The sequence below is a fragment of the Paramormyrops kingsleyae genome, chromosome 4, assembly GCF_048594095.1.
Source record: "Paramormyrops kingsleyae isolate MSU_618 chromosome 4, PKINGS_0.4, whole genome shotgun sequence".
NCBI classification, from domain to species: domain Eukaryota; kingdom Metazoa; phylum Chordata; class Actinopteri; order Osteoglossiformes; family Mormyridae; genus Paramormyrops; species Paramormyrops kingsleyae.
The window spans coordinates 28,317,615-28,342,847 of NC_132800.1; the positions used below are offsets into that span (position 1 = coordinate 28,317,615).

General features: G+C 49.5%; 1 protein-coding gene and 1 long non-coding RNA gene across 5 annotated transcripts; both read right to left on the minus strand.

Annotated features, from left to right (window-relative positions):
* Positions 1-1,382: 1,382 nt before the first annotated feature.
* On the minus strand, positions 1,383-22,830 carry LOC111851390 (bone morphogenetic protein 7-like). Of its 4 annotated transcripts, none has more exons than XM_023826275.2 (8): positions 22,360-22,830; positions 20,739-21,422; positions 9,980-10,172; positions 6,888-7,036; positions 6,500-6,748; positions 3,214-3,290; positions 2,353-2,463; positions 1,383-1,848 (listed from the first exon to the last, which is right to left on the minus strand). In XM_023826275.2, exons 2-8 carry the CDS (start codon positions 21,157-21,159, stop codon positions 1,699-1,701), a joined length of 1,350 nt encoding a protein of 449 aa, XP_023682043.2. In that variant the 5' UTR covers positions 21,160-21,422; positions 22,360-22,830; the 3' UTR covers positions 1,383-1,698. The 4 variants fall into 4 exon arrangements, with proteins under 4 accessions (XP_023682043.2, XP_023682042.2, XP_023682044.2 ...); XM_023826274.2 differs by lacking the exon at positions 22,360-22,830 and adding an exon at positions 22,124-22,353; XM_023826276.2 differs by lacking the exon at positions 22,360-22,830 and adding an exon at positions 22,120-22,353.
* A 580-nt stretch (positions 22,831-23,410) lies between these two features.
* Positions 23,411-24,109, minus strand: LOC140589046 (uncharacterized). Its single transcript, XR_011990233.1, has 3 exons — positions 23,891-24,109; positions 23,742-23,784; positions 23,411-23,589 (listed from the first exon to the last, which is right to left on the minus strand). It is a non-coding gene; the product is annotated as an uncharacterized lncRNA (long non-coding RNA).
* Between the last annotated feature and the right edge of the window lie 1,124 nt (positions 24,110-25,233).

The following is a 25,233-nucleotide window of genomic DNA, read 5'->3' on the forward strand; positions in this document are numbered from 1 at the left end:
CCCAGCCGGCGTTCCAGGGCACAGGGGACAGGAATGAGGGAGGTCAGGACCGGCACGGCAGAGAGGAGCAAGCCGGATTTACGGGCTCCCCCCCCCCCCCCCCACCCCACACCACAATCACCAGCATTTCAAATGTCCTTGATAAAAATATAATAGGACTTACAGGACTATCTAGGCAGATTCAGTCTTTAATTTTTATGCCCTGAAAGAAAAATATGCAATGAAACATGATAATGCAGATTTTGTGACAGAACTGTGTACAGGACTATTCTGGTGAACATTAGACTGTTACTGTTTGTTGCTATTTACTTTGTTTTTATTGATTTAGAGTGTTGTCACCCTATGCGACACATTATATTGCAGATGCAGTCAAAGAAAAAGAAAAAAAACTAAATGATGTGAAATGTTACTTTCCATTCTTGTTGTTCCAAGAATAAAAGGAGTGCCTGAACAATGCCGCCGCTTTCTCTAAGCTTCCGTTTCATTCTGCCACTTTTCCGGAATGTTCTCCAAATGGGCCGTCCCTCCAGCGGGACGCTCATACACACCGCCGGCCTGCATTTGCCATGTGCTCCTCCTGCTCCTCGCACCAGCTACTCACCATTGCCGCTCCACCGCCTGGCCTGAGGGACATTCTAGGTCACCGTCGGCTATCCAGCATTCGCAGTTTCCGATTCCTCACCGCAACAATAAACTGTCTGGTTTCAGTGCTTTGCCCATAAGCCGCTATGGGAATGGCCAGGGATTTCAGAGTGCACTTTCGTACAGCTCACACCGCGTTAATCAAAACACTCAAAAATCTTCAGATTGGAAAAGTATTCAAGATGAAATTTCTAGAGATTACACATTATTCCCAGGAAGTGAGCGCAGTAGTTATGGTGAGCCCAGTATTCGACCCAAGAAACTTTAAAATTACATGAAATAATCATCTGTAGAAAACAGAATGATATACAGTGAATGCATATGTATGCACAGACATGCAGCAAATGCACATATATGTAGACATGCGGAGAATGCACATGTATGTGCAGCCATGCAGAAAAGGCATGTATGTACTGATACTGTGGCTCAAAGAGCAGCACTGAAGCTTCAACACCCCCACCCCCATGTCCCCACAATGTAATAATAACTTATTTTGACATTGTGGGGACCACCTTTTCGGTCCGTATGTGTATGTGTGTGTGTGTTTGTGCTGCATTGAACTGGCACTCTGTCCACAGTACTTTGTGCCTTTTGACCCTGTTACACACAACACAGCCATTATGGTATTACACGCACTGTTATTTACCAGAATTAAGACTTAACATCATGTTTGGATTCACCTACGCACTGGGATTGGCTATATAAGGACACATTTAGAGCAAATTCAAGGACGCATCCAATTTGAATATATACACTACTGTTTATTTAAATTTTAGTAAATACATATTTTCATAGGGAATCACTACAACTGCTGAACACTTATTGCATTGTTACCTGATATAAAACTTCAGCATTATTATAGGGATGAACCTGTTTAAGTCTCTGTGTGCTGCTGTGATTCCTGCTCCCTGCCTTTCAGCTCATCTGACACAGTGTTAAGTTCCGTGCCCACATGCCGTTTAGTCCCGTTACGCTTGCTGCCTGAGAGAGATGGGTCAGCGTCTCTGCCCCCCCCCCACGGTCCTGCAGCACTGCAGCTTCGTTTGGGAGGGGGGCTCAGTGGCAGCCGCAGGCCCGCACCGCCATGTTCCTGTACTTCTTCAGGATGACGTTGGAGTTGTCGTCGAAGTAGAGCACCGAGATGGCGTGCAGCTTGGTGGGGGCGCAGCAAGGCTTGGGCACGTTCTCCGGGTTCATGAGATGGACCTGGAGAGGAACAGACAGACCGTGCCTCTGCCGCCATTTGGACTTTATGTGGGACATTTTTCAGGTCTCCACAAAGATCTATGAGTGCAATCAAAAAACTAAAAATGCCAAAACTCTCATGTTTTGTTTGGTTACTTAACGTTAAGCTTAGGGCTGGGTTAGGGGATCATGTTGGGATTAGAGTTTTCCCCATAAAAATGAATGGAGAGTCCCCACAAGATATAATTACAAACCTGGGTGTGTGTGTATGATGTGTGTGTGATTTATTTATGTGTGTATGACGTATGATGTCTGTGTGTGTTCTGCGATGGACTCTCAGGCTCTGTCTTAGGGTGGCCCCAGCGCCCATGATCAGCAGCTCTTATGAGTAGTGATGGTCCGCCTTTGTTGTTAGGATATTTGCTCATTATGTTCCTCCCTATAGACTTTATTAGAGTAAATCTTCCCTGAAGGAGGGCCGGACCTCCTTACCGAAATCTCACAAGCTGTAAGAGTGGGACTCACCAGGGTCTGCACGATGGCGTGGTTTGTGGCATTCATGTGGGCGTTGAGCGGAAAGCTGCACTCCCCATCGCAGTAATTGGCAGCATAGCGTTCAGGAGCAATGATCCAGTTCTGCCGTACAAACAAGAGATGGTTTCACAACGGCCTGAAAACTCTGCGACAGTTTGCACATTCCCAGCCCAGTCACCATGTTGGGAGAAGGATATCAGAGAGGCCCATGAGGGACCAGCCCGCGTAGCTTAACCCGGGCCGTCACCTGAACACCAGCAGCGTTAAGCTATCACCGCAATATTTGTAAGCGGTGATTGAAATTGTTGCCTGAGAAATAATAAACCTAATCGATGAGGGGCTATAAGCCATTTTTCAGCCACACACTCTGATGAAAGGAGGTCTTAATCTTCCTGCGTGTTACGGTGACTGGAGTCAAGCAAACACATTTAAGCATGCAGATTTGTGAGAGATCGCTGACCATCTGACTGATTATGAATACTTAGCCTGACGTTCACGGGGACGGGGGGTGCGGGGGAGAGGGGCTTCTTCTGTGCATACTGGGCCCAAACATCTCTGAAATTTCACAAACCAGTGTAATCCCATTTCCCAAATCGGGAAATAAATCCTGCCAGTATGTGTGTGTGTGCTTTACAACTGTAAAGCATAGCTAGGCTAATTATCCGAAATGTGCTCATCAAATTAGGTCAATGATCCATTTTTTATTAAATGCAGAATAGCACAGCACTTAAAAGTACAAATTTTTGCAAAGGTGTTTTTCTATGACACTCAGTCATAATGGTACCAAAACCAGTCTCTGCTGAGATTCGCGGCGGTGGTGTGTCGTCCCCCCCCGGCACACGGCGCCGGTACCTGCCAGCCCAGCTCCCGGAAGCTGACGTACAGCTCCTGCTTCTTGCATGCAGTCTTCAGGTCACTGCTGTTGTAGTCTGCGGGGGAGGAAGAGTGGACACTGCAGGGCTTTTTGCCAGAAAGTTCCTTCTGTCTGCAGGATTACTGAAAGTGGGTGGTCTGTATTGCATGAAGATGCTACATTAACACACCTACACTAGCATGTGTTACTGAGGCCAGTTGAAAAGAACCATGTCATGCTATAGCATCTTGTGTGATTCAGAGGACCTTCTCAACAGAAGGTTTGCATTAGACAAAACCAAGAGCCAAAGAGGCCAACAGAACTATGAGCCATCGGAGCTTCTCATAGGCCTGCCTCCTTCATGAGCAAACTGGCAGGCCTGCCTCCTTCATGTGCAAACTGGCAGGCCTGCCTCCTTCATGTTCAAACTGGCAGGCCTGCCTCCTTCATGTGCAAACTGGCAGGCCTGCCTCCTTCATGTGCAAATTGGCAGGCCTGCCTCCTTCATGTGCAAACTGGCAGGCCTGCCTCCTTCATGTGCAAACTGGACCACATTTGTCACTACTGGCCCAGCTGGATCTACCCAAGGTGCCTCTGTCCTTGTCACACTGGGGACCAGGAAAGGATCCAGCAGGTTCACCAGCAGATCCGCTAGCACCACTGCTGTCGGCACGAAAAATTAATAAAGAAGAGCCACACGGTCACCCCGTCCAAGTCCCGTTCGGGGGGAGGAGGGCCGCCTCTGTAAACGCTCTTTGCTCATTGGTGCATGCTGTGGAGCTGTTTATGGGGTTAGTGAGTGTGCCATAGCACCATGGTTTGTTAGAGAAGAGCCACACGGTCACCCCGTCCAAGTCCCGTTCGGGGGGAGGAGGGCTGCCTCTGTAAACGCTCTTTGCTCATTGGTGCATGCTGTGGAGCTGTTTATGGGGTTAGTGAGTGTGCCATAGCACCATGGTTTGTTAGAGAAGAGCCACACGGTCACCCCCTCCGAGTCCCGTTCGGGGGGAGGAGGGCCGCCTCTGTAAACGCCATAGCACCTGGTTTGTCAGGTCGCTTAATGAACATCAGTATTTACCATTGGGGGCCTCTTTCAAGGAAATAAAGAGAGATATTTATGGCTGCCTTTCATGGAGGATAATGCGTGAATTGGAGGTAACCATTAACCAGTCTCTTCTCTGAACCAAAGAGGGCCAGCTGGGGCAGCTCCACCTTCTCTCTGGGAGCATCTCAAAGCTGCTGGGCAGTAATCAGTGCCAGTGATCAGTGCCAGTGATCAGTGCCAGTGATCAGTGCCAGTGATCAGTGTGCGGCCACATCGCACTGGCACCTTCAGTCAACAGCAGACTGACGCTGATGGTTCAGGCAGCCAAACAGGGGAATCTGACCAGTGGGACAGTTTCACAGCACAGCACACAGCAATAGTGCTGCATTGGGAAACTTTATATCTGTTCATGGCTCAGTGGGCTAAGCCTGTGTGCCTGTAATCAGAAGGTTGCCGGTTCAAACCCAACCTAAGCATGTCTGCGGGTCTTTGAGCAAGGCCCTTAACCCCCCAGCTCCCTGGGGGCTGCTACGGGTGGCAGCCCTTTGTGGACAACTTACTCTGCAAAGAGCAAGTTGAGGGAGGTGTAAAGACAATTTCCCCACAGGGATAATAAAGTATCTATTGTGGCAGTGGTGGCTTAATGGTTAAGGAAACACACTCATAATTGAAAGGTTGCAGGTTCAACTCTCTGACCAGCAAGGCACCACTGAGGTACCCTGAGCAAGGAACTAATCCCCGGGCGCTGAATTAGCTGCCCCCTGCTATGTCATGTCGTCACATATGGGTTAAATGCAGAGAACACATTTCATTGCTGTGGTGTGTCAACAATGATGATTAATCACTAAATTCTATTATTAAAGTAGGTTTATGACAGATAACACTCATCTCAGAATTTGACTAGTTTTGCATAAAAGCTTACTGCAATAAGATGATATTCTCAATTTCAATTTCATAATAAAGGTTTCATTATCCCAAAGCAGCTCTTTGAGTGTGAGTCACAGTCCACACAAACCCTTTCACATGGTGCGTGAAGAAAGGAGTGGAAAGGAAGCTCTACGATGCGCTGCACTTACTTGCTGAGTTCAGGTTGTCAAACAGTAAACAGAAGCATGTTCATGATGGGCAGGAAGCACAGCAGGACAGCATCGCGCCGTCCTTCTGTGAGCACTCACGTTAGCCCGGTTAATGACTGGCCAGGGTAATTACAGGCCTCTGGCTAGCAGTCCTTTACCAGCAGTATGGTCATTAAGCCAAACACAATGGGGCGGTTGTGCTTCATTAAAGCTAAAAACCCCACATTATCTCTAAAGGTGCTAGCAGTGTTTTCTTTGTCCATCTTTCTTAGGCCTGTTGCCATTTCCAGTGGCTCAAGATTCCGGGTTTGTTTGTTTTTTGTTTGTTTGTGCACATAAATAACCTGGAAACTGCAACAGCGATGCGTTAACACTGTGGCACTGAACCCTGGGCTGTGAGTCAGGCAAATTCAAACATCTTCAGGGATTTACAGACGGCTCTGAGAAAGGAGCACGTGAGAATACGATGAGGGCGGGAAGGGGAAAGCAAACGGCCTGTTCCAGCAGCCCGCATGACAGCCACGTGTGACGCCATGTGGAGGATGTGCTCACAGGACGGCTGCTCTCACAGCCTTCAAAGCACAGCTCATGTGGAGGATGTGCTCACAGGACGGCTGCGCTCACAGCCTTCAAAGCACAGCTCATGTGGAGGATGTGCTCACAGGACGGCTGCTCTCACAGCCTTCAAAGCACAGCTCATGTTAGGTGCTTCCCCTGTGATGGAGCAACGGGCTGCTTACTTTTCAATTCTCTCTACCTGTCTGTGTGTGTAATTGTGTAGCCTTATGTAGTGTCTGTGTGTGTAATTGTGTAGCCTTATGTAGTGTCTGTGTGTGTAATTGTGTAGCCTTATGTAGTGTCTGTGTGTGTAATTGTGTAGCCTTATGTAGTGTCTGTGTTTGTAATTGTGTAGCCTTATGTAGTGTGTGTGTGTAATTGTGTAGCCTTATGTAGTGTCTGTGTTTGTAATTGTGTAGCCTTATGTAGTGTGTGTGTGTAATTGTGTAGCCTTATGTAGTGTCTGTGTGTGTAATTGTGTAGCCTTATGTAGTGTCTGTGTGTGTATTTATGTAGCCTTATGTAGTGTCTGTGTGTGTAATTGTGTAGCACAGAAGCACATATGTGTTTACACGCATTTCTGTGTAGAGCGCATGTGGCACGCACCCGCCATCCCCCTGCCTCTGGGCCCATCCTGGGTTTTGGTAGACCGGTTGCGGCCCTGCTGGCGCCGCCTGCTGGTGGAGCGGCCAGAGCGGGTGGAGTGGGTGGAGCGAGCCAAGCGGGTGGAGCGGGTGGAGTGGGTAGAGCGTACGCGTGGCTCATTTCCTCTCAGGAAAGTCACCAGGAATGGCTGCTTCTCCTGCGCCCCGTCTTGTCCCACGAGCCCTGCCTCCTTTGGGTCCAGGGTCCTCCCTTCAAACATAGTACTGTGTTACCGTGGCATGTAGCTCCTAGTGGGTTCGAATCCCAGGGAGCACAAACAGCTGTCTGGAAAAGGGTGGAGTGTCAGAACTCATCTCCAGTGATGTCATACAGGTGTCTGGGGCTTTACCAAAGCTGCTCTCCACGCTGACGTGCAGCCCGAGGTTCTGGGGTGGACTCAGCACCCATAGGCTGCTCGTAGCCGTGACGTCAAACTCCAGCCAGCCGTCCTCTCGAACCAAAAGCCGGCGAGACTCCAGCAGGAAGAGCTCACTGTCTCTGAAAGAGGAGGGGTTGCAAATTGGGTTATGAAGGAACGTGTATGTTTATGAAGCCAGAACGTGTCTGTCTGTCAGACCGGTAAAGTCAAAATGCAGCAAAGGAACAGTGATAGCAGCCAAATATATGGACGGAGTCGTGCAACTCAGCACGAGCAGAAACGATCAGCACTGAGCAGTAGACGTGCAGGGGATACTTATGGTTTGGTAGAAGGCAACCACATTCATGTTTATTTATTTCCTATAATGCGTGGCAGATAGTACACCACACCTTGTTACCATATCACAGAAGGGTACAGACATGCATCTCCCCCACCCAGCACCATCCCCTGACCCACTCTCCAATACTGAAGCAAGGTTTCAGATAGTACACCACACCACGTCACTATATCACAGAAGGGTACAGACACTCACCCCAGCCCCAACCCCTGAGCCGCTCTCCGCAAGTGAAGCAAGGCTTCAGATAGTACACCACACCACGTCACTATATCACAGAAGGGTACAGACACTCACCCCAGCCCCAACCCCTGAGCCGCTCTCCGCAAGTGAAGCAAGGCTTCAGATAGTACACCACACCGTGTCACTATATCACAGAAGAGCACAGACACGCACCCCAGCCCCAACCCCTGAGCCGCTCTCCGCAAGTGAAGCAAGGCTTTAGCTTCAGGCTGGCAGCCAGCCCCAGCAGCATTGCCACTATATTGCGGAGGCTCTCCTCCTTGGCCATTACTTAGGGTGGTTTTTAAGACCCCCCACAGCCCCCACCATTTGGCATGGAGGTACCCCTGGGTTGAATCACCTTGCGGAGGCAAGGGTGTGTGGCCCAGGACCACTAAAGGGATACAGAAGCTTCATTATTGACTTCTTAGGTTACAAGGGGCTATAGCTAGTAAATCTCTTTACTGCTTTTATGCTTGTTAAACTCTGTAAAATTCACCAATATAGTGGACTATTTATACCGCAGCCAGTAAAAACTGTGAAACATCCAATGGACTCAAAAGAAGACAGAAAAGAATAGGAGAGAACTGAGGGAGTAGCTGAAGTTGGTAAAAAGGGGAATTATAAGCTGACTTCCAGTAGAAGTGACAGTAGAAAATTTAGCTACTAAAATTATAGCATGGAAAAAAATGTAATTGTTGACTGGAATGGCGCTAGGCGATAAGAGAAAAAAAACACAGTTCTGTTTTTCTCTCTCCAGAAATAACTTAATTTTGCCAAAGACACCAGAAGCAGAGGTAAATAAAACATCAGAGCTGTGCCTTCCGCTAGCTGTGCCTTCCTCTAGCTGTGCCTTCCTCTAGCCGTGCCTTCCTCTAGCCGTGCCTTCCGCTAGCCGTGCCTTCCGCTAGCCGTGCCTTCCGCTAGCCGTGCCTTCCTCTAGCCGTGCCTTCCGCTAGCCGTGCCTTCCTCTAGCCGTGCCTTCCGCTAGCCGTGCCTTCCTCTAGCTGTGCCTTCCTCTAGCTGTGCCGCTTTAGCGCACAGACACTGGCCCGTCTGCATCTCCCACATTTGCAGCATGTGCCTCTCTGCCTGTTCTTCATTCTGCTCAAGACCAATATACTTATTAAAGACAGAGAGCTACAATCAGAGCAATTACACTGTGAAGACTTCAGAAACCTTAGCATTAATCTGTCAGCAGATAGATGTATGTGCTGCATGACATTCAGCGTTCAGGAGAGTGGAAACACCAGGAGGAAAGTCCACCAACGTCCTTCAAGGTAAGACCTCCGCTGAAATTCCTGAGCTTTCTATGCTCCTTGTGGGCAAATATCTCCAGGACAGAAATCTATCCAAGCGCATCTCAGAACAGGGACACTTTGCAGGGCACCGTGTTTATCACGGTAAAAATTACAGCTTATCACAAAGAGCAATGTTTAAGAAATCAGAAGAGGGACTGATTTATTGCGAATAAACTGGTTGCTCCTATAAACTGGTTCCTCACTCTCTAATTAGTGAACCTGTGAAAACACACGACTCGCGTGCTTTTCCTAAACGACACAAAGTGAATGCATACAGTGCATATTTTAGGCACTATTGTTTACTCTGTTTCTAGCGTAAATAAAGGCCTGTGATTTTATTGGCTGGTTAAGCAGCAGACTTCCCATCGCCCACGCGGTAACTGCTTGACGTGAGTTGGTTAGACACTTTTTTGGACACCCCAGCAGGGCTATTTCTGAAGCTCCTGCGGTCGTCCCTCTGCTAAAACAAGACGCTGTGCAAACGAAGAGGCTGGAAATGTCTCCCGTGGCGAGAAGACCTGCGCACGCTTGCTAGCACTCCATTAATCCTCGTTCAGGGCCCACTGCCCGCACTGGTGTAATCAATGCCTCAGGGGTGCGCATTTTCCAACCGCACCTTGGCGTACTGGCCTGGACAGAGCTAAACGTGCCCTTTCACCGCTGCTGTAATTCCACCTGCTCAGAGACAGGTTGGCAGGACTGTGAGCGTCAGTGTGCGCTGCCCGCCTTCCCTGCCTGCCCGCCTGCCCGCACGCGTCCCGCTCCAGTGGAAACTGCCTGTAGGACTGACTACAAACTGTCTCTTCTGTGCGAGGAAATAGCGATATTAGTGCTGGCCGGCTGCCAGAAGCCACCAGGTGAAAATGAGTGGTGGCAGGCGGCAGGGCGGCTTCCCTAGAAATAAAGATTGATTGTGAAGATCACAGAAGGTCTTCGCAAGTGTTTTGGTCCGTGTGGCCGCAGAAATGAGGAGAAAACGAAAAGGCAAAATGTGGGGAAAGAAGATCGTAAAAACACTTTCTGTAAAGCTGAAAGAAAAACACACAAAATAACAAAAACGAAAAACATTAATGCTTTAAACAATCCGCAATATAACTGATTGATTCATTCATGGTTTATTAGGTATTACTTGTGGGGGGACTGGCCAGTAGTCCAGGCCTCCCCAGTCAGAAGCCCGTCCCAGCTGTGCGTGGATGCATTCGTACCTGTCCCACCGCTCCTGTATCACCTGGTAGACCCTGACGACCAACGTCTCATTCCTGAAGGCCTCGGTGACGGCTGCCTTGTAGAGCCGCAGCTCCGAGGCCATGATGGCCCCACCCTCAGGGATCTGGGACAGGTTGAACCTGAGGCCTCTGGACCGCCACTGGTGGGGGGAGGGGGCGCCGTCCTGTTCCGCTGCCCAGACACACAAACCGAAATCTGTGAACCAGCCTTTGTGATCTTGCCGTGTTCCTCAAGTTAAACATCCAGGTCAGAACTGCTACATGAACAATACAACAGGTTATGAAATCCACCCTCTACACCGGTGAGTGTCTTGGAGTACAGCAAGGGTGTAGATTTGGGTGTGGATAGTAACAATATGCCCTGACCAATCCTGTGGGAGTACTGTGTATGTTTGTGGGGGGGGGGCTGATTTGATCCCTACCAGTCCAAACCTACACCCTCGGGGTCAAGGCATGTTTACCCTTCTATACTGGACAAGTATATTGAGCAACTAAGAAGCGGTAACAAACCTGGGTTTGTCTTAACTAAGTTAGAAGAGGACAAACATGTACACTCAGCAAGAGGAGTGATGAGGTACTGCACAGTGATCTGTTATAAGAGTCTTACATGAAAGCAAAATGACGACTAATATGTCTGTAACAATCAAATTTCTGATTTTTGCATGAAAAATTGATTGCTTGGTTTTGGAAGTTCCAGAAATGTATATGGTAGCAGGATAATCCTTTAAAATAGACCTTCAACAAGACCAAATATTGCACGTTTCGTTTTTATTGGAAATTTGTAAACACGTCGGAAGCTTAGGCCTTTAATACAGCGTCTCACAGCCCAGTATTCAGGGACGTTTCTGCTGACTCCTGGCAGGGAGCAAAAACATGGACCATCTGTGGGCCCCCGAGGGGGTTGGGAAACACTGCTTTAATATATTAACAGAGGTTACATCTCTCCAGCTGTGGGGGACATTAAGCCATCCATCTGCTTAGATCCAGCATCACGCCGCTGCAGGAAGGGGAAGTGACGGCCCCCCCTCTCCATTCCCAGGGGCCCCCAGCAGATGAGCTGTCTGCACTGTGCTGCTACATTCCGTTTCCATCTCTCCCACTAGGCACAGTCACAGGTCCCATCCGCTACATAATCCAAGGACCCAGTCCAGTTCTGCAGTGGCCTCATGTCGAGCCCCAACATGCCGGAAAAGGCTTTTTGGATCCCAACCCTTTTAAAGGGGTCGGTCGGCTGTCCCTGCGGGCCCCTCCTGAGCCGGTGATCCCATTGCAGCACAGATTTCCCTGCCTAACCTGTGGTCTGTGGCCCTAGCCCTGTGCTCCAAGGCATTTCCACTTTAAGGTGACACTCTCCCGAGGCTTCATCTCCAAGGGAGCAGCATCACTTCACCACAGCCTGAAAACATCAGATGAATAAGGCAGTTACCCTCCAGCCAGGACTCGGCGCAGTCTGGGATCGGGCTCCGCAAAGCAACCAGTACAGCTCATTATCCCAGGCTGAGCCTCCTCGATGTCTTCTTCATTAACCTTGGAGACAGATGTTTCCGCTGAGAAGCAGTGAGCGACGTGGGCTGGAGAGGAAGAGGCTGACGGGGGGAAATCGCTTCTTCAGGTGCGGATGAGGCGCACACTGGCGGAGACCTTCCCCATCTATGTAATACGAGTCGTGTGAACAAGACAAACTGCAGGGAGCCACAGTCACCTGCTCGTCTGCTGAGCGCATCGTCGAGAGGCCAGTGAGCTTCAGGCTGACCACAGATGAGGTCTGTGTCACTGCGTCGCTGAGCTGTCACTCTCCGAACCCAGGACAGAGGGGGGACCCTCCAGTAGGCCGTAAGTTAGAATTATGCCTGAAGTGTTCCTATGACTTGCTGAACAGACGGAGGTTGGCCTAGTTATTTTAGGAAAGAAAATGAGCCTGCGGAGAAATGTCAAATAAAAGCAGGACATACAGTAACTGTCACATGAGTTTCTGCCATCGACCTGCATAGAAAAGACCTTTAGAACCAATAGGTGTGAAAACACTGTGACAAGCTGGCCTTGGATCACAGGGACCTGGCGATCAGGACTGTGCCACTCTGCACCTGGGGCAGCAAGCGCACGCTTACAACAGGGAAAGGCAGTGCTCTGCTCTGCCAGCAGGGGGCTCCATGCAGACACTGTGCGCCTTCACAAGGCAACCCAGCATGATGGAGTGGGAGTAAAGCTTCTTGGCGTCTTGGGAGGGGGGAGGAGAAGGCCAGCCAGCAGCCTGCCCTCCGCTCAGCTACTAGGCCCCCCCTCCCCTCCGCGGGAGGAACGGCTCCTCTCAGTACCAATTAGTTTGGAGGTTACGCTGCACCATCAGTCAAGTATCATTCCTGCCACTAGTCCTGCAGGCAGAGGGATGTGCAATGGGCTGAGCAATCCTGCCTGACTTTGAAATAACAAATAACAATAATAAAAAGGCCCGCGAGTGCCTCCTTGGCGAGGCCCAGGGCGAACGCGTTGCGGACCTGCGGACAGAGGTGGCTTCCGCATACCGAATGCGAGTGGCGCACCATATAACTAATAACAATAATAAAAAGGCCCACGACCACATCCTCGGTAGGGCCCAGAGCGAGCGTATCGCGGACCTGCGGACAGAGGCAGCGCCCACGTACCGCTTGCGAGTGACGCATTTTATAACAAATAGCAATAATAAAAAGGCCCGCGACCTCATCCTCGGTAGGGCCCAGAGCAAACATGTTACTGTGCTGCGGACAGAGGCGGCTTCCGCATACCGCATGCGAGTGACGCATTTTATAACAAATAACAATAATAAAAAGGCCCGCGACCGCATCTTCCACGGGGCCCAGAGCGAGCGCATCGCAGAGCTGCAGACAGAGGCGGCTCTCGTATACTGTACTGCGAGTGATGCATTTGAACTGTGGATAACAATCCTCCCTGCACCTGGACAGTAATGCGAAGGATGATGTGATCCGCACTCCTCTTCAGCAACAACAATGACGGCACCAATCACCACATGCAGCTGCTTGGGGCAGTACAGCCTACTCTGTCCTGCTAGCCATTATTAAACCTCAAAGCCACTTTTACTAAATAGATGTTAAAATGTTAAAAGGGCACGAAACGGGATTTTAAGTAAATGTGAGAACGAATTGAGCACCTTAACCTGAAATGTTTCAGTAATGATTTTGTCTAACCAGAATCATCCTTTCCAAAAAAAATTCAAGGCATCCAAGTAAAAGTTAGAAAAAAAAAACACAATTATAAAAATGAAACTGGCATAAATCCCGATTGCTGCTGTGTAATTACACAGTTCTCTTTCCCCATTCATTTTGGAGCCGGCGGTCACATCTCCGCTCATAGACACATCCCTCCTTCGTACGGCTCCTGCATCAAACCCAGCATCTGACGTCGCTAAGCGCACAGAGATCTGGGGAATGACAGTTACAGTTACTGGACGCCACCTCTGCCCTCAACACAGTTGGCGTACAGATGGGGCAGCGTGTGGCTCAGCAGGCTAAGCCTCTGTGCATGTGATCAGAAGGTCACCGGTTTGAGCCCTGACAGAACACTCACATGTCCGTGGGCCCTTCAGCCAGGCCCTAACCCACCACCCCCCACATTAACTGACCCTGTGCTGTGACCCCAAGCTTTGGAGAGCAAGATGGGGTCGGCAGAGTGAAGAATTCCAATGTACCTGCACTCATACTGCAAATAACAGATTTATCATTATCTGATGTCTTTCTGCAGTCACACTGTGAGCCGTCTGCACACCAGCACTGCCCCCCCCCCCCCCCCATAGCATGTCCAGACAGCTGGGGGTCGTCTAATTGCTTTGTGCTTCCATAATTAAAGCTCTCCTCCAACTATTATTGCTGGAGATATAATTAGCTTCCTTGGGTCCAGCAGTTCTCAGCAAGAGGCCATTAACTCACATGCGCCCCCTGCAGGCACAAATGGTAAAGCAGTGCTTACGCACTTCCCTGACGAGCCCCCACCGTTAGCTTTACGTGTGAACGTTTCCTCGAGGCTTTGAAGTGTTGCCGGTTTATTTTAGCTCTTCTCTTCAGTGGCGTTTTCCGCGACGTGGCCTGAAATCAGTCTCCATGGGATCAGGATGGGAATGGCGGCCTTCCGTGACCTTCCGTCTTTCATCCCTCCCTGATTTGTAGGGTCCCTCTATAAAGCAAAACTACATTCTCCCCTCCCGCTGCCTGAAGTCTGGCTCTCTCTGAGGACAGGATGCGACACAGACCGCCCCCAGGAGGCTGAGTGTGGAACTTCACGTAGCAGCGGTCTTCACCCAGACCCAGAAGCTTCTCTGCTATGTCACACTGCCGCTGGATGGAAAACAGCCCTGAGCAGCAGCACATGTCAGACGTCCACCCAGTTCAAACAAGCGGGCCGTCTGTCACCGTATGTGTCCCAGGGAAAGGGCATCAGCCTCAAGCACAGTCAGCTGGCTGACCAAACAACGCTGAGCTGAAGGTCGTCACCAAACAATCCAACTCCACATGCCAAGCTAGCCCTGCAGTCACATCCAAAATCGATTTTGCTCAGGGCAAATCCGCGGAAGAATGACAAGCCAGACAGAGATATATCACAGCGTGCACAGAGATCCTGCTCCCCAAGTGAGCAGAAGACATGGATAATTAGGGGTGATTATGGTCTGTTCCAGCACACAGAGCCCATATCGGGATCCCATCACCGCTAGGCTGAATGGTCCCACACATCCCCTTCATACCTGTGTGTCATTAGGGGCAGCTGTAGCGTGTCGGGCTACGGCAGTAATGAAAGGTGCGTTCTGTGCGGCTGAGCCGTGCTAATGCTTTGTGGCTACAGCTATTAGCACCCATTAGCTTTCTGGGGGGGGGGTGGCTCGATGACAACGCAGGTCACGTACACACCTGTCAGCGACCAGTCGCGGAATTGCAGGCTTCCAGCCGCATTTCAGGGGGGATTTACAGTAACAAGGGGGCAGGCTGCTTGGTTAGCTGTCTGTGTGTCTGGTTAGCTCTGCATCGCTAAGGCAAGCCCCCCCCCCCCCCCCCCCCCCGATTCATCCATCTTCAGAAGCCTTTCTCAGCAGCATTCAAAGACCTCGACAGAGAAACCCCATGTTCTTTCTCATGTAACATGCTGACAGAGAAACCCCATGTTCTTCCTCATGTAACATGCAGACAGAGAAACCCCATGATGCCCCGGGCGACTGCGTGACATAGACAGCAGCATGGACTGCATAGATGTTTTTTAAAAATACAAAAACTGTTAATCAGTTGACCATTTGTACTGTCACAATTTTTTTTTTATTCTAACTGGAAAAGTCCTTCAGTAGATGGCCAAATCTGCATTTTAGTTGGTGTTTCATTCAGTTTCCAGAAGCTTCTATTTCGTTCTGTTGTTGTATTGTTTTGTGATAAGGCAATCTCCAAACTACTGACCACTTCACGTTATGGCTCCCCAGATGCCTCCAATTTTCTTAGAAAAAAAAAGTGATGGACTGTTGGCCATTCATCTGCCCAGTCCTGGCTTTCCTCCTCTTGGAGGACAGTGCCTGCATTGCCACGGCTCTTCCTGGTTTACTGGGACGGCGGCGGTGTGCTGTGAGAGAGACATGCCAGGGCCTCCTGTCCCGTGAGGCCGCAGGGCTGTGCGTCTCCGCGGCCCACAGAGCAGGGCGTGCTCAGCTCAAGACAGGAAGCTCAGGGCCTCCCTGAGGACTCTGACACATAAGAAGAGAATACAACTGGAGTGGAAGGAATGGCCGCATCTGAAAATGAAGGTAAAATATCGGCAGCATGCAAGCTAGAGCCAAAACGGGGTCCAATGTGGAGAGGCGCCTGTCAGACACACCTGAGGGACAAAAACGGGGACTGTTGCCTGAAGACGGGGACTGCTGCCTGAAAATGGGGACTGTTGCCTGAAGACGGGGACTGCTGCCTGCAGAAAACTGTCAGCCAGCAGGACCATCATCACACGCGAGCAAAGCAAGCGAGACATAACTGCACATCCAGGTGGACCTTCACTGCTCTCAGCATGGAGTCCAGTGGTATCTCAGCTCATGAAAAATACATGCTGTCTCCATGTGGTAATGCAGTGGCTGGTGAGTCAAGCTTGATTTTCCTGCACAGGCAAGTGTTGGATGAATAAAAAGGATTTGACTTCTGCAAATATCTACCCTAGTCGAAAACATTTCCTAAGATAAGGCTTGTCTTGCAGGACAAAGGCTGTAAAGATAAATGAGGTCTGTTTTCCTCCTGAAGGGTGACACATTCCCGAAGTCGGCAGGAAGGGCGCCTGATAACGGGTGGGGGGGCTGTCTGCTGGGGTTCCCCTATGCATCAGCAGCTGCCATCCAAAGCATTTAGGAACCTCTCCCTGAACAAACATCCAGCGGGGACATGCGCCGCTCGGAGGCGGCTCCTCCAAGGATGACGGTCCATGGAGGGCAGCTGAGGTCTTCAGGAGGCCACCGAGCTGGAGCCCAACTGAACGTACGTGAAGCTGGTGCTGCTGGGGGAGAAGCCAAGGCCAAGCCCTGCATTGTGTGACTAGTAATGGATGGCTAATGAGCTACTGTAGCAATAAAAGCTATCAAAATGAAACAAAAATGCATTTACTGTAAAGCTTTCTTAGGGGTAAAAATACTGTGCATATTTTCAGAGAAAGTAAGTTATATTAATTATAAGGTCCACTTGACTATTTTCCATGAAAACATATCCTATGTCCTTCTGGTGTTACGTAAAAGTATTAAACCATGAGCACCGAGCGGACAATGGGAAAGCTTTGCTAACATGGGGGGGGGGTGGAATTTGTAACATGGAGAGATTCATGATGAACGTGGACGGTTAAGCATGTATGGTAACCAGCATATCTCCATGGCTGACTGAGAAGCATGCATCGGTACTCAGTGTGCCCCTCTATAGCAGGAACTGTCCTCACTAGCAACTGCAGTGGCTCAACACTCAACACTGCGAATGGCTAACACTGCAAATGCCTAACACCGCCTGTTGCACTGCAAGGCGGTAGTTCCACAATAAGCACTTCGACAGTCTCCAAAACAGTGTGCCATTTCCGCCAGCTGCAACTGACCATCTCACACTGCCATCTCACACTGCCTCCAGCGCACGAAGGCTCCAGTATAGTCATGTGACTGCAGTGACATCACATTTTGCCTCTGGCGTGTGGGGGGGCACACCGGAGTACCCGGAGGAAACCCCAGGACCACATGGAGAGAACATGCAAACTCCACACACATGGAATCCTGTACCTCGCCTGCTTATCCTTACCAATCTGCTCTGCCAGGACTCGACGCTAAGCTTTACTCAGAGGGATGGATGCGTGTCTCCACGTTGCATGTCATCTCCCACTTTAGCTGCCTGGTCAGCGACACTAGAGCGTCAGAACGCCAAACATGCTTCTCCTACATTTTGAACTTGCTCACTGCTTTCAGATAAACACAGATAGACCACACACACACACACAGCCCTGTGGGGACCGTCCATTCATTTCTATGGGCAAAACACTAACCTGAACTATAACAACCTATTGTCCCCACAATGTAAGGTATACCTGGACCACACACACACACACACACACACACACACACACAGACATACATATGTGCTCCTCTGATCTCACTGGTAATTATAATGAAATGAGGTGTGACATTAACAGGGAGGTGGACACCCACGGGGCCTGACATCACATCTGCACCTGCATCGCTGCACCTCGCTCTTTCCTTGGGACTTATGTAAACCACGGTGTAGAAAACAGTGTAATTCTCTAATAAACACAAAAAAGTGACACCATTTGCACTCACAATTCTGTCCATAACATAAAGACACATGTATGCGTCATCATCAATTATCGTTATTTTGAATTAATATAGACGCTCTACGGAGGCATCCCCCTGATTGGCTGCTCGCCGGCGTTAGCTGGCCAAAACGTGGAGGGATATTGGCTGCTCGCCGGCGTTAGCGGGCCAAAACGTGGAGGGATACGAGAGCCGCACACGGGACTGGCTGCCGTGCACAATAATCTGCGTCCTGCTGTTTTTCTTTATAAAACACTGGAACACCACTGCTCTGGACAGAGAGTTCCCATCTAGGGTGGTACGCACAGGCCAAGATGCATCTTCAGGGACAAACTAAGAATAACAGAGCCAGGCCTTAACGGGCATACTGAGCCAAGGACTTCAGAAGTTAATGTAAGAATGAAAAAAGCAAAACAAAACTATAATACAATTATCCATAAGCAGCGCCTCCCCTTTCATACACTTTGAAGCAGGCTGTTGCCGCGTGTCAGTGATATAAGGCGAAGGAATCCGTGGTTTTCTCCCGTGTACATGAGTGGCCTCACCTTCCACAGGGTTCCTCACCCTCAGTCACCATGCCAGCATGTTCACTGCAAGGCACCACCTGCAACGGTGCTAAAATGGTCACCCAGCCACACTGGGCTGAGCCTATTCTTAGGCACAGGGTCCAATCGCGAGTTTTGCACATTTAAACGTATTTCGGATTTTGGAGACATCTGCGGTCCTAGCAGAGTACGTCAGATGGTAAGCAAATTTGACTATGTGGCTCGATGAGGCGAGCGGTCAGTGCCCAGCCCACTGTGCCAGCCACAAACAAATGCTTCTTACATACAAAGAGCTGAAATCTACTTTTGGAAAGAACGGGGTGGTTTGAGTTGATGTATGACGCATTTTATCTGGGCTGACGTCTCGGCGGTATTCATAAACACACGCCTCTCTTATGGAGATGGACGTGACCAGGAACACCTGTGACTGTGGTGCGCGCTGGCTTCCCGTGCAGCCACAGGAATCCGTGGCCGCATACCTGAGCCTGCTTCCCCGAGCGCTCTGCAAATGGGATTTAGCAGGGAGCGGCCGGGAGCGGGGCCTCGGCGGCAGGGAGCGGGGCCCCGGCGGCCGGGAGCGGGGCCACGGCAGCAGGGAGCGGGGCCTCGGCGGCCGGGAGCGGGGCCTCGGCGGCAGGGAGCGGGGCCTCGGCGGCCGGGAGCGGGGCCCCGGCGGCAGGGAGCGGGGCCCCGGCGGCCGGGAGCGGGGCCTCGGCGGCCGGGAGCGGGGCCACGGCGGCAGGGAGCGGGGCCTCGGCGGCAGGGAGCGGGGCCACGGCGGCCGGGAGCGGGGCCACGGCGGCAGGGAGCGGGGCCTCGGCGGCCGGAAGCGGGGCCTCGCCGGCCGGGAGGAGGATCTCAGCTGCTTGGAGGAGGATCTCAGCTGCTTGGAGCAGGACCTCAGCGGCTGGGAGGAGGATCTCAGCTGCTTGGAGCAGGGCCTCAGCTCCGTATCATTAAGTTTCTGAGAATCTGGACAGATCCTGGGTAAACATGTCCACTTGTGCGCCAATCTGTCCTTGGCTGAAGGAATAGCCATTCCAGATTCATCTTCCTGAGCCAGTGCTCCAGGTTTAAAGGGATACAGAGCAGAGGGGAGAAGAGATATAGAGGCCGCCCATCTATACACTGAGCAAAGGAGGGGACTTGTTACTATGGGATGCTAATGTTTTGCTACACCGACATGCAGACATTCAGTTTGTGATGTTAATTTTGATCGCATTCATGGAAATCTGTGTCCTATCAGTGAGAATCCAATGTGATCCATAAATATCCTACATCTGAGAACGGGGGGGATAACATATCGTTTCGTTCAAAAGAGACACAGATGTACAACAGAAGAAGAAATTACAGGTATGTACATTTGTGAACTATGGGCAACACTACTGTTTTTTTGCAGGACACAATATCTCCAAGAGAATTTTTAACAGTGGTAAATTAATTATTAGATTTTAATTGGTGCACAGGGTTACAATATCGTCTTCATAGCTGTGGGGTGGCTGGAGTTGCATTTTTGTGTTATTTCATTGGATAGCGTAAGAGCAGCCAGAGAACAGTCAGCGGAGCTGCCGAACCCGGACCCGCGCGCCATCAGCGCTGTTTATCTCGAGACAGCCTGTTCAGATTTCTCCAGTAAACACTGGCGCTGCAGGATGGGATGGCCGTGTGCTTTCATGTCTGACCTCTTGTGATTAAAGGACTCCCATATTTGTTTGTAGTCTAATTGAGGAATTGAGTCAAAATAACACAAAAACAAAGCCCGATGTAAGGAAATCACAATGCTGTTGAATTTTGCCCAAATGAAGCCTTGCACAAATGGTTAGTTTATTTTTCATGTGTATCTCCCCTTTCGATTAAGAATAAAAACAAACAGTTTATGAAACGCCGTGTAAGTTGGTAAGCAGATTTCTCTTTGTGCATGCAGTGTTAAGAGACTGTATATTTAAAGCTTGTCTTTTCATTTGCAACAAGAGATCGGGGTTGAAGAAAGTTGTAAGGCGCCGCTGAGTCCACGTCCAGAGGAAGTTAGCGGGATAAAGGGAATGAATGAAAAAGGCAGCCTGGCTAATTATGCAAATCCTCTGTAGCCGATACACGATAACAAAGAACTGTCAGCTTTAGTGACTGTTTACTGTTCAGTAAGGTCAGAATTCCGTTATAGGAAGAAATTACATTATCACTCATGTCCTACCAACACCGGTAAACTATAACTGTGCTTACAGGGTCTGGACGGTAATGATCGCCCACTTTCCCATATAACATCACTCAAACAAAACTGCATTTTGCCGGAGCCTGAAGTAAAATAATTAAAAGACATTTCGTGTCGATCCCTGAATCAACATTCAACAGTAACTTTTAGTATAAAAACCGAGTCATAAGTAAAAGCTCTTACCCAAATTGACAAAACTCATCACCATATCGGCGTCATTTAAATAGGCGCTGTCCTGGAAAGAGGCCAGCGAGGGTCCCGGGGATGTCGGCGTGGGCGCGTGCAGATCCGCGGCACCATCACCTTCATTTTTCTGCCCCTTTGAAATGGTGTTGTACAGGTCCAGCATGAAACGCGGGGCCGAGTTGTACTTGTCCTGTGACGGATGCGCTCTCGGCCGGTGCGGCAGTCCCAGGATGGACAGGATCTCCTTCTGCATCTCCCTTCGCTCCTGCGTCCGCAGCCTCCGCTTTATAAAGTTGGAGCCGATTTCGTTATTGCCGTTAAATAAATAGCTGCTACCTGGTATGGGAAATATGCTACACGAAGTCCACCACAATCCCCAAAAAGCAAAATAGCGACATATCATCATTATGTAAATCATATAAATCCAGTTTTAATTAAATTGGTGGCGCGGAAGTACTGTCCGTCTGTTTAGGATTTATATAATAAGCTATAATGTTGCTGAAAACGATTCGGTCCGAAGAGCTTTAAAGGTTGATGGTGTTAAACCTCGGGACAGAGTTCAAGATGCGACTCTCTTCAAGCCAAAGGACATGTCATCCAAGTAACGAAGTCCCGAGAAGCGCTCCACGGACGTCTTCATGCTGAAGCTGCCCCATCCAGCACACTGAATTTCTCGATTCACTAAGAAGAAGAAGGCATACAAATTCACAAGTTAGGCTTTCGCTAGATAGGATAAGGCGAGTCCGTTTAGTACAGCAGACAATTAAGTGGTGAAAAAGTGCAAAACGCCTATCGTTAAAGTACACATTCTCACCATTTCCAGGTCCGACGGGTCCTCGGCTGCCTTAGGTAAGAATAATAAAGACCCTACAACGTGCCCATCGCGACCCCCGATCTGAGCGGCTCTTGGGGGCTTTTCACTAACTACTTTCGGCAGGTAGCAAAGGCACACGCTGTCTAACCCCGCCCAGCTGGCATTGACATGGGAGGAGCTTCCAGGCTATTCGCAATCAAATACCCGACGGAAAATGAGTTATTTTACTTCTGAATAACAGAGAAGTTACGTGAGATTAATCTGTTTAGAATGTAGCCTATTCGCTTAAATAGTTACGTCGTGTATCTACGGTATTCACTGGTGTATGTATCATCAGTTTGCAGTGCCTGCTTCCGTGAGCTGTAATTACCTACGCACCTGCCATTTTACAATTGATCATACTACCTAGAACCAGAGCAAAACTTTGTTTTCAATGAATATTAGTTGTTTCCATGTATAATAATCCTAGACATTTAAGTAAAGGCATCAGTGTGTGTGTATATATATATACATACCAAAACATTTTAACCAAAACACCCATATCCACCATAAGCAGTGACTCACACACCACAGGCTGACACACAAGCCCACGCAGTGGAGCAGTATATTCGGAGCTGGATCCTCCACGGTGGACTGGCGGATCTCCTCTCCAGGTGGCGAAGCAGATACCAGCGGGACTGAGACACCGCTCAGATACCAGCGTAGAGAGAGGAGCACTGGACAGCCAAACAACAGCCCTGCTCCCTTCAGGGGCCCCGTGAAAGGGAGCAGCAGCTGGGAGATGGCCACGGTCCTTCCACCCACCTCGCAGGACGGCCCAAGTCTCACTGCATCCTCCCAGTCAAAATGCCAGCGTCCACAAACCCAGCAGCCGTGTGCAAACAACGCAGACGGCGGCAGCTCCAGGAACGGTAATTTGGGGTGGAGAGAAGGGGGGGCAAGGTCAGGATCAAGCCCAGGTTTCGGTGCTGAATAGTGGGCATAGCCTGAGAGTGACGGGGGCACGTGGAAGCTGCTGATGTGTCTGTAAGCTCGCTTACGTGAGAAAGCATTCCATTTAAAAGATGCGCACGTGGAATCCACAGCATGTTTATGTCCATTATTACATCTCAATAAAATATGCGAAAAAGGGCCAGTCGGTACAACAATATCTGTCCGCTTCAAATGTGGATAGAAGATACAGTCACCACAGTAACTGTACGGGGATTCAAGCTTCCGGCATCACAAAGCCACCTAAAGCACAGCTCTTATTAACACCACACGTAATGTTCCCCTCCCCTCCCCACGCCGCGTCCGCTTCACAGCGGGTTTTCTCCACACGGGGCTCGGGCCTCGATGAGCTGTAGCTGTCCTTTGACAGTATGCAGGGACTGAAACGTGGTTTTTGCGAGGTCACAACACACACGGGTGACCTGCCCACAGTGCATGACAGGCGCCCAGGCTCCGCCCTCATCTCCGATTCATCACTTAGCCTCATAAAATTTTTGCAAGATGTTTTATTGGCCAAAATTAGACAAGTATTGTACTTACCAGACAGTTCTAAAAATAAATCCCTCTGCCTTCAGGAGATTAACTTTTTTTTGCAGCATTAGGCTACATTTCCTCTGTCATTATTAAAGTCAGTGGCTGCTGCTAGTCTGCGGGGCGAAGAGTGCAATTTAAATTTATTTTTTACGTGACACAGATAGACCTGGATATTACACTTGAAAAAGAAGAATGCTTCTGTAAAAGATTGAGAAACGTACCATTTCAGATTGTGCTATTATGTAGCCAGGCAGGTCAACCCCCTGAACGTCACCTCTCTGGCACTGCAGTCACTTCTCTGGCACTGGAACTGGAATCAGCTCTCTGACACTGGAACTGGAGTCACTTCTCTGGCACTGGAACTGGAATCAGCTCTCTGACACTGGAACTGACGTGACCTCTCTGGCACTGGAACTGGCGTCACCTCTCTGGCACTGGAGTCACCTTTCTGGCACTGGAACTGGCGTCACCTCTCTGACACTGGAACTGGTGGCCACCCTGCGGTTTGCACTGTTAAATGGGAAACGCAACTTCTCACCTGGAAGCTGCGAGGAAGCTGACGAGTGTTTAGTCGAAGTGCCGATAAAAGGGCCAATTGTATGCTGACGTGGAACTGACCTACCAGTCAAAGCTCCCTGTCCTGTTCCTGATGCTAGACTCACCTATTAGAAGATGAGGCTCCGAAGTCCACCAGCAGGGGGAGATCTAGTCACAACGAGAGAACAAATGCAATTAATGCAGCACATGAATCGATGAAGATGCCTAATGTATGTATTTATAAAGTCAGATCCTGTCTGTGTGTGACTCGCACCTCTGCACTGGGGACATTTCAGCTGACACTCATACAGCAAGTGCTGCACCATTGCTGGCATATTGTTCCAATTTGAGGGAGGCAGGGTGACGGGCTGGGGTATTCAAAACTGTAACCACCACAGAATTCTCTTCTGAAAAAGACCACAAATTACAGTGTGTGGGCCCCAAAACCAGAGGAGGAGAAGTGGAAGAAGAGGGTAAGAAAAGATGAGGGAGAATTTGGAGCATAAGTCCGTTGTCAGGAAGTACTTCTTTGTTTCCCTCTGCAGAGTGCAGTTTCATTAATATAAGAGCAGAATAACAAGCAATATCGGATTTCAGTTAATGAAAAGGCAGACTTTGATTAGAAAATCAAATATGTGATTTGATAAGGAGAACAGTGTGATAACAGAGAAAGAATTTTAACAGGGGAACCAAAGACAGTGACAAAGCGGAGAACCAATATATGAGCAGACTCACCTATTAGAAGACGAGGGTCCGGGGGGGTCGGGACACTCTGAGGACGGGGGCAGCTGAAATAGCTGATAAGCATTTCTAATGGCTGGAGATGGTTTGAGTTTCATGTGTAAAGACCCCACGGAAGCCGTCAGAGGAGCCCCGGGTATATGAACAACACCTTTACTGTGAAATGAAGTATTATTTTCGTTTAACTGTGAAATTGGAAACTATGCAGATGAGTCCCCCGCATAAATGGATGAGGCTGCAGAATGAATCTGTGGTGGGGATGAAGGTCGTCTGCTATACTGTGTCTGCACATCCATTCATATGACAGAGACCCTCTAGAAGCACTTCCAGGCCTAATTATAGAGGGCCCTAATTAGAGCGTATGGAAAGGGCCGAGAGTTGACACTTGAAGGCATGTTTCAAAGGCAGGGTGTCTGTAGCGAGTGAGCAGCAAGCTTCAAAGGCACATCGGAGCGCTACTGATCTTTTACAGCCCTTCTGCGAGTTGCTGCACTTTCAGATTAAGGAAATAATTGTGGAAAGAAACCCTTATATAGGTGAATTTGTTTCAGGATTTAGTCTATTTCACATTGTATGTTATTGTTAGAATTCAAACAGTGATTTGGTTTTAGTTGTATTACACTGTAGATGCGTCATATTTTTACTACAGTGACAAAATGGTAAATGATTTGCATCAGTATAGGTACATTTGGAATTCTTCTTTCTGCTAACCCCATCCTGCTCTCACAGCACAGGCTCAGACAGTGTGTGGCACCTCTGGAGATGGGGGTTAAGAGCCTTACTCACGGGTCATGGGCACGTGACTGATTTGCTGAGGTTGGGGCTCAAACCAGCAACCTTCCGATCATGGGCACAGAGACTTAGCCCTCAGAGCCA

Coding starts and splice junctions, on each gene's coding strand:
- LOC111851390 (XM_023826275.2), bottom strand. CDS start 21,159: ATGATTTACATAATGATGATATGTCGCTATTTTGCTTTTTGGGGATTG. Junction 10,173..20,738: donor GATGAGTTTTGTCAATTTGG/GTAAGAGCTTTT, acceptor GTGTCTGGGCAG/CGGAACAGGACGGCGCCCCC. Junction 6,749..6,887: donor CAGCGTGGAGAGCAGCTTTG/GTAAAGCCCCAG, acceptor CTATGTTTGAAG/GGAGGACCCTGGACCCAAAG.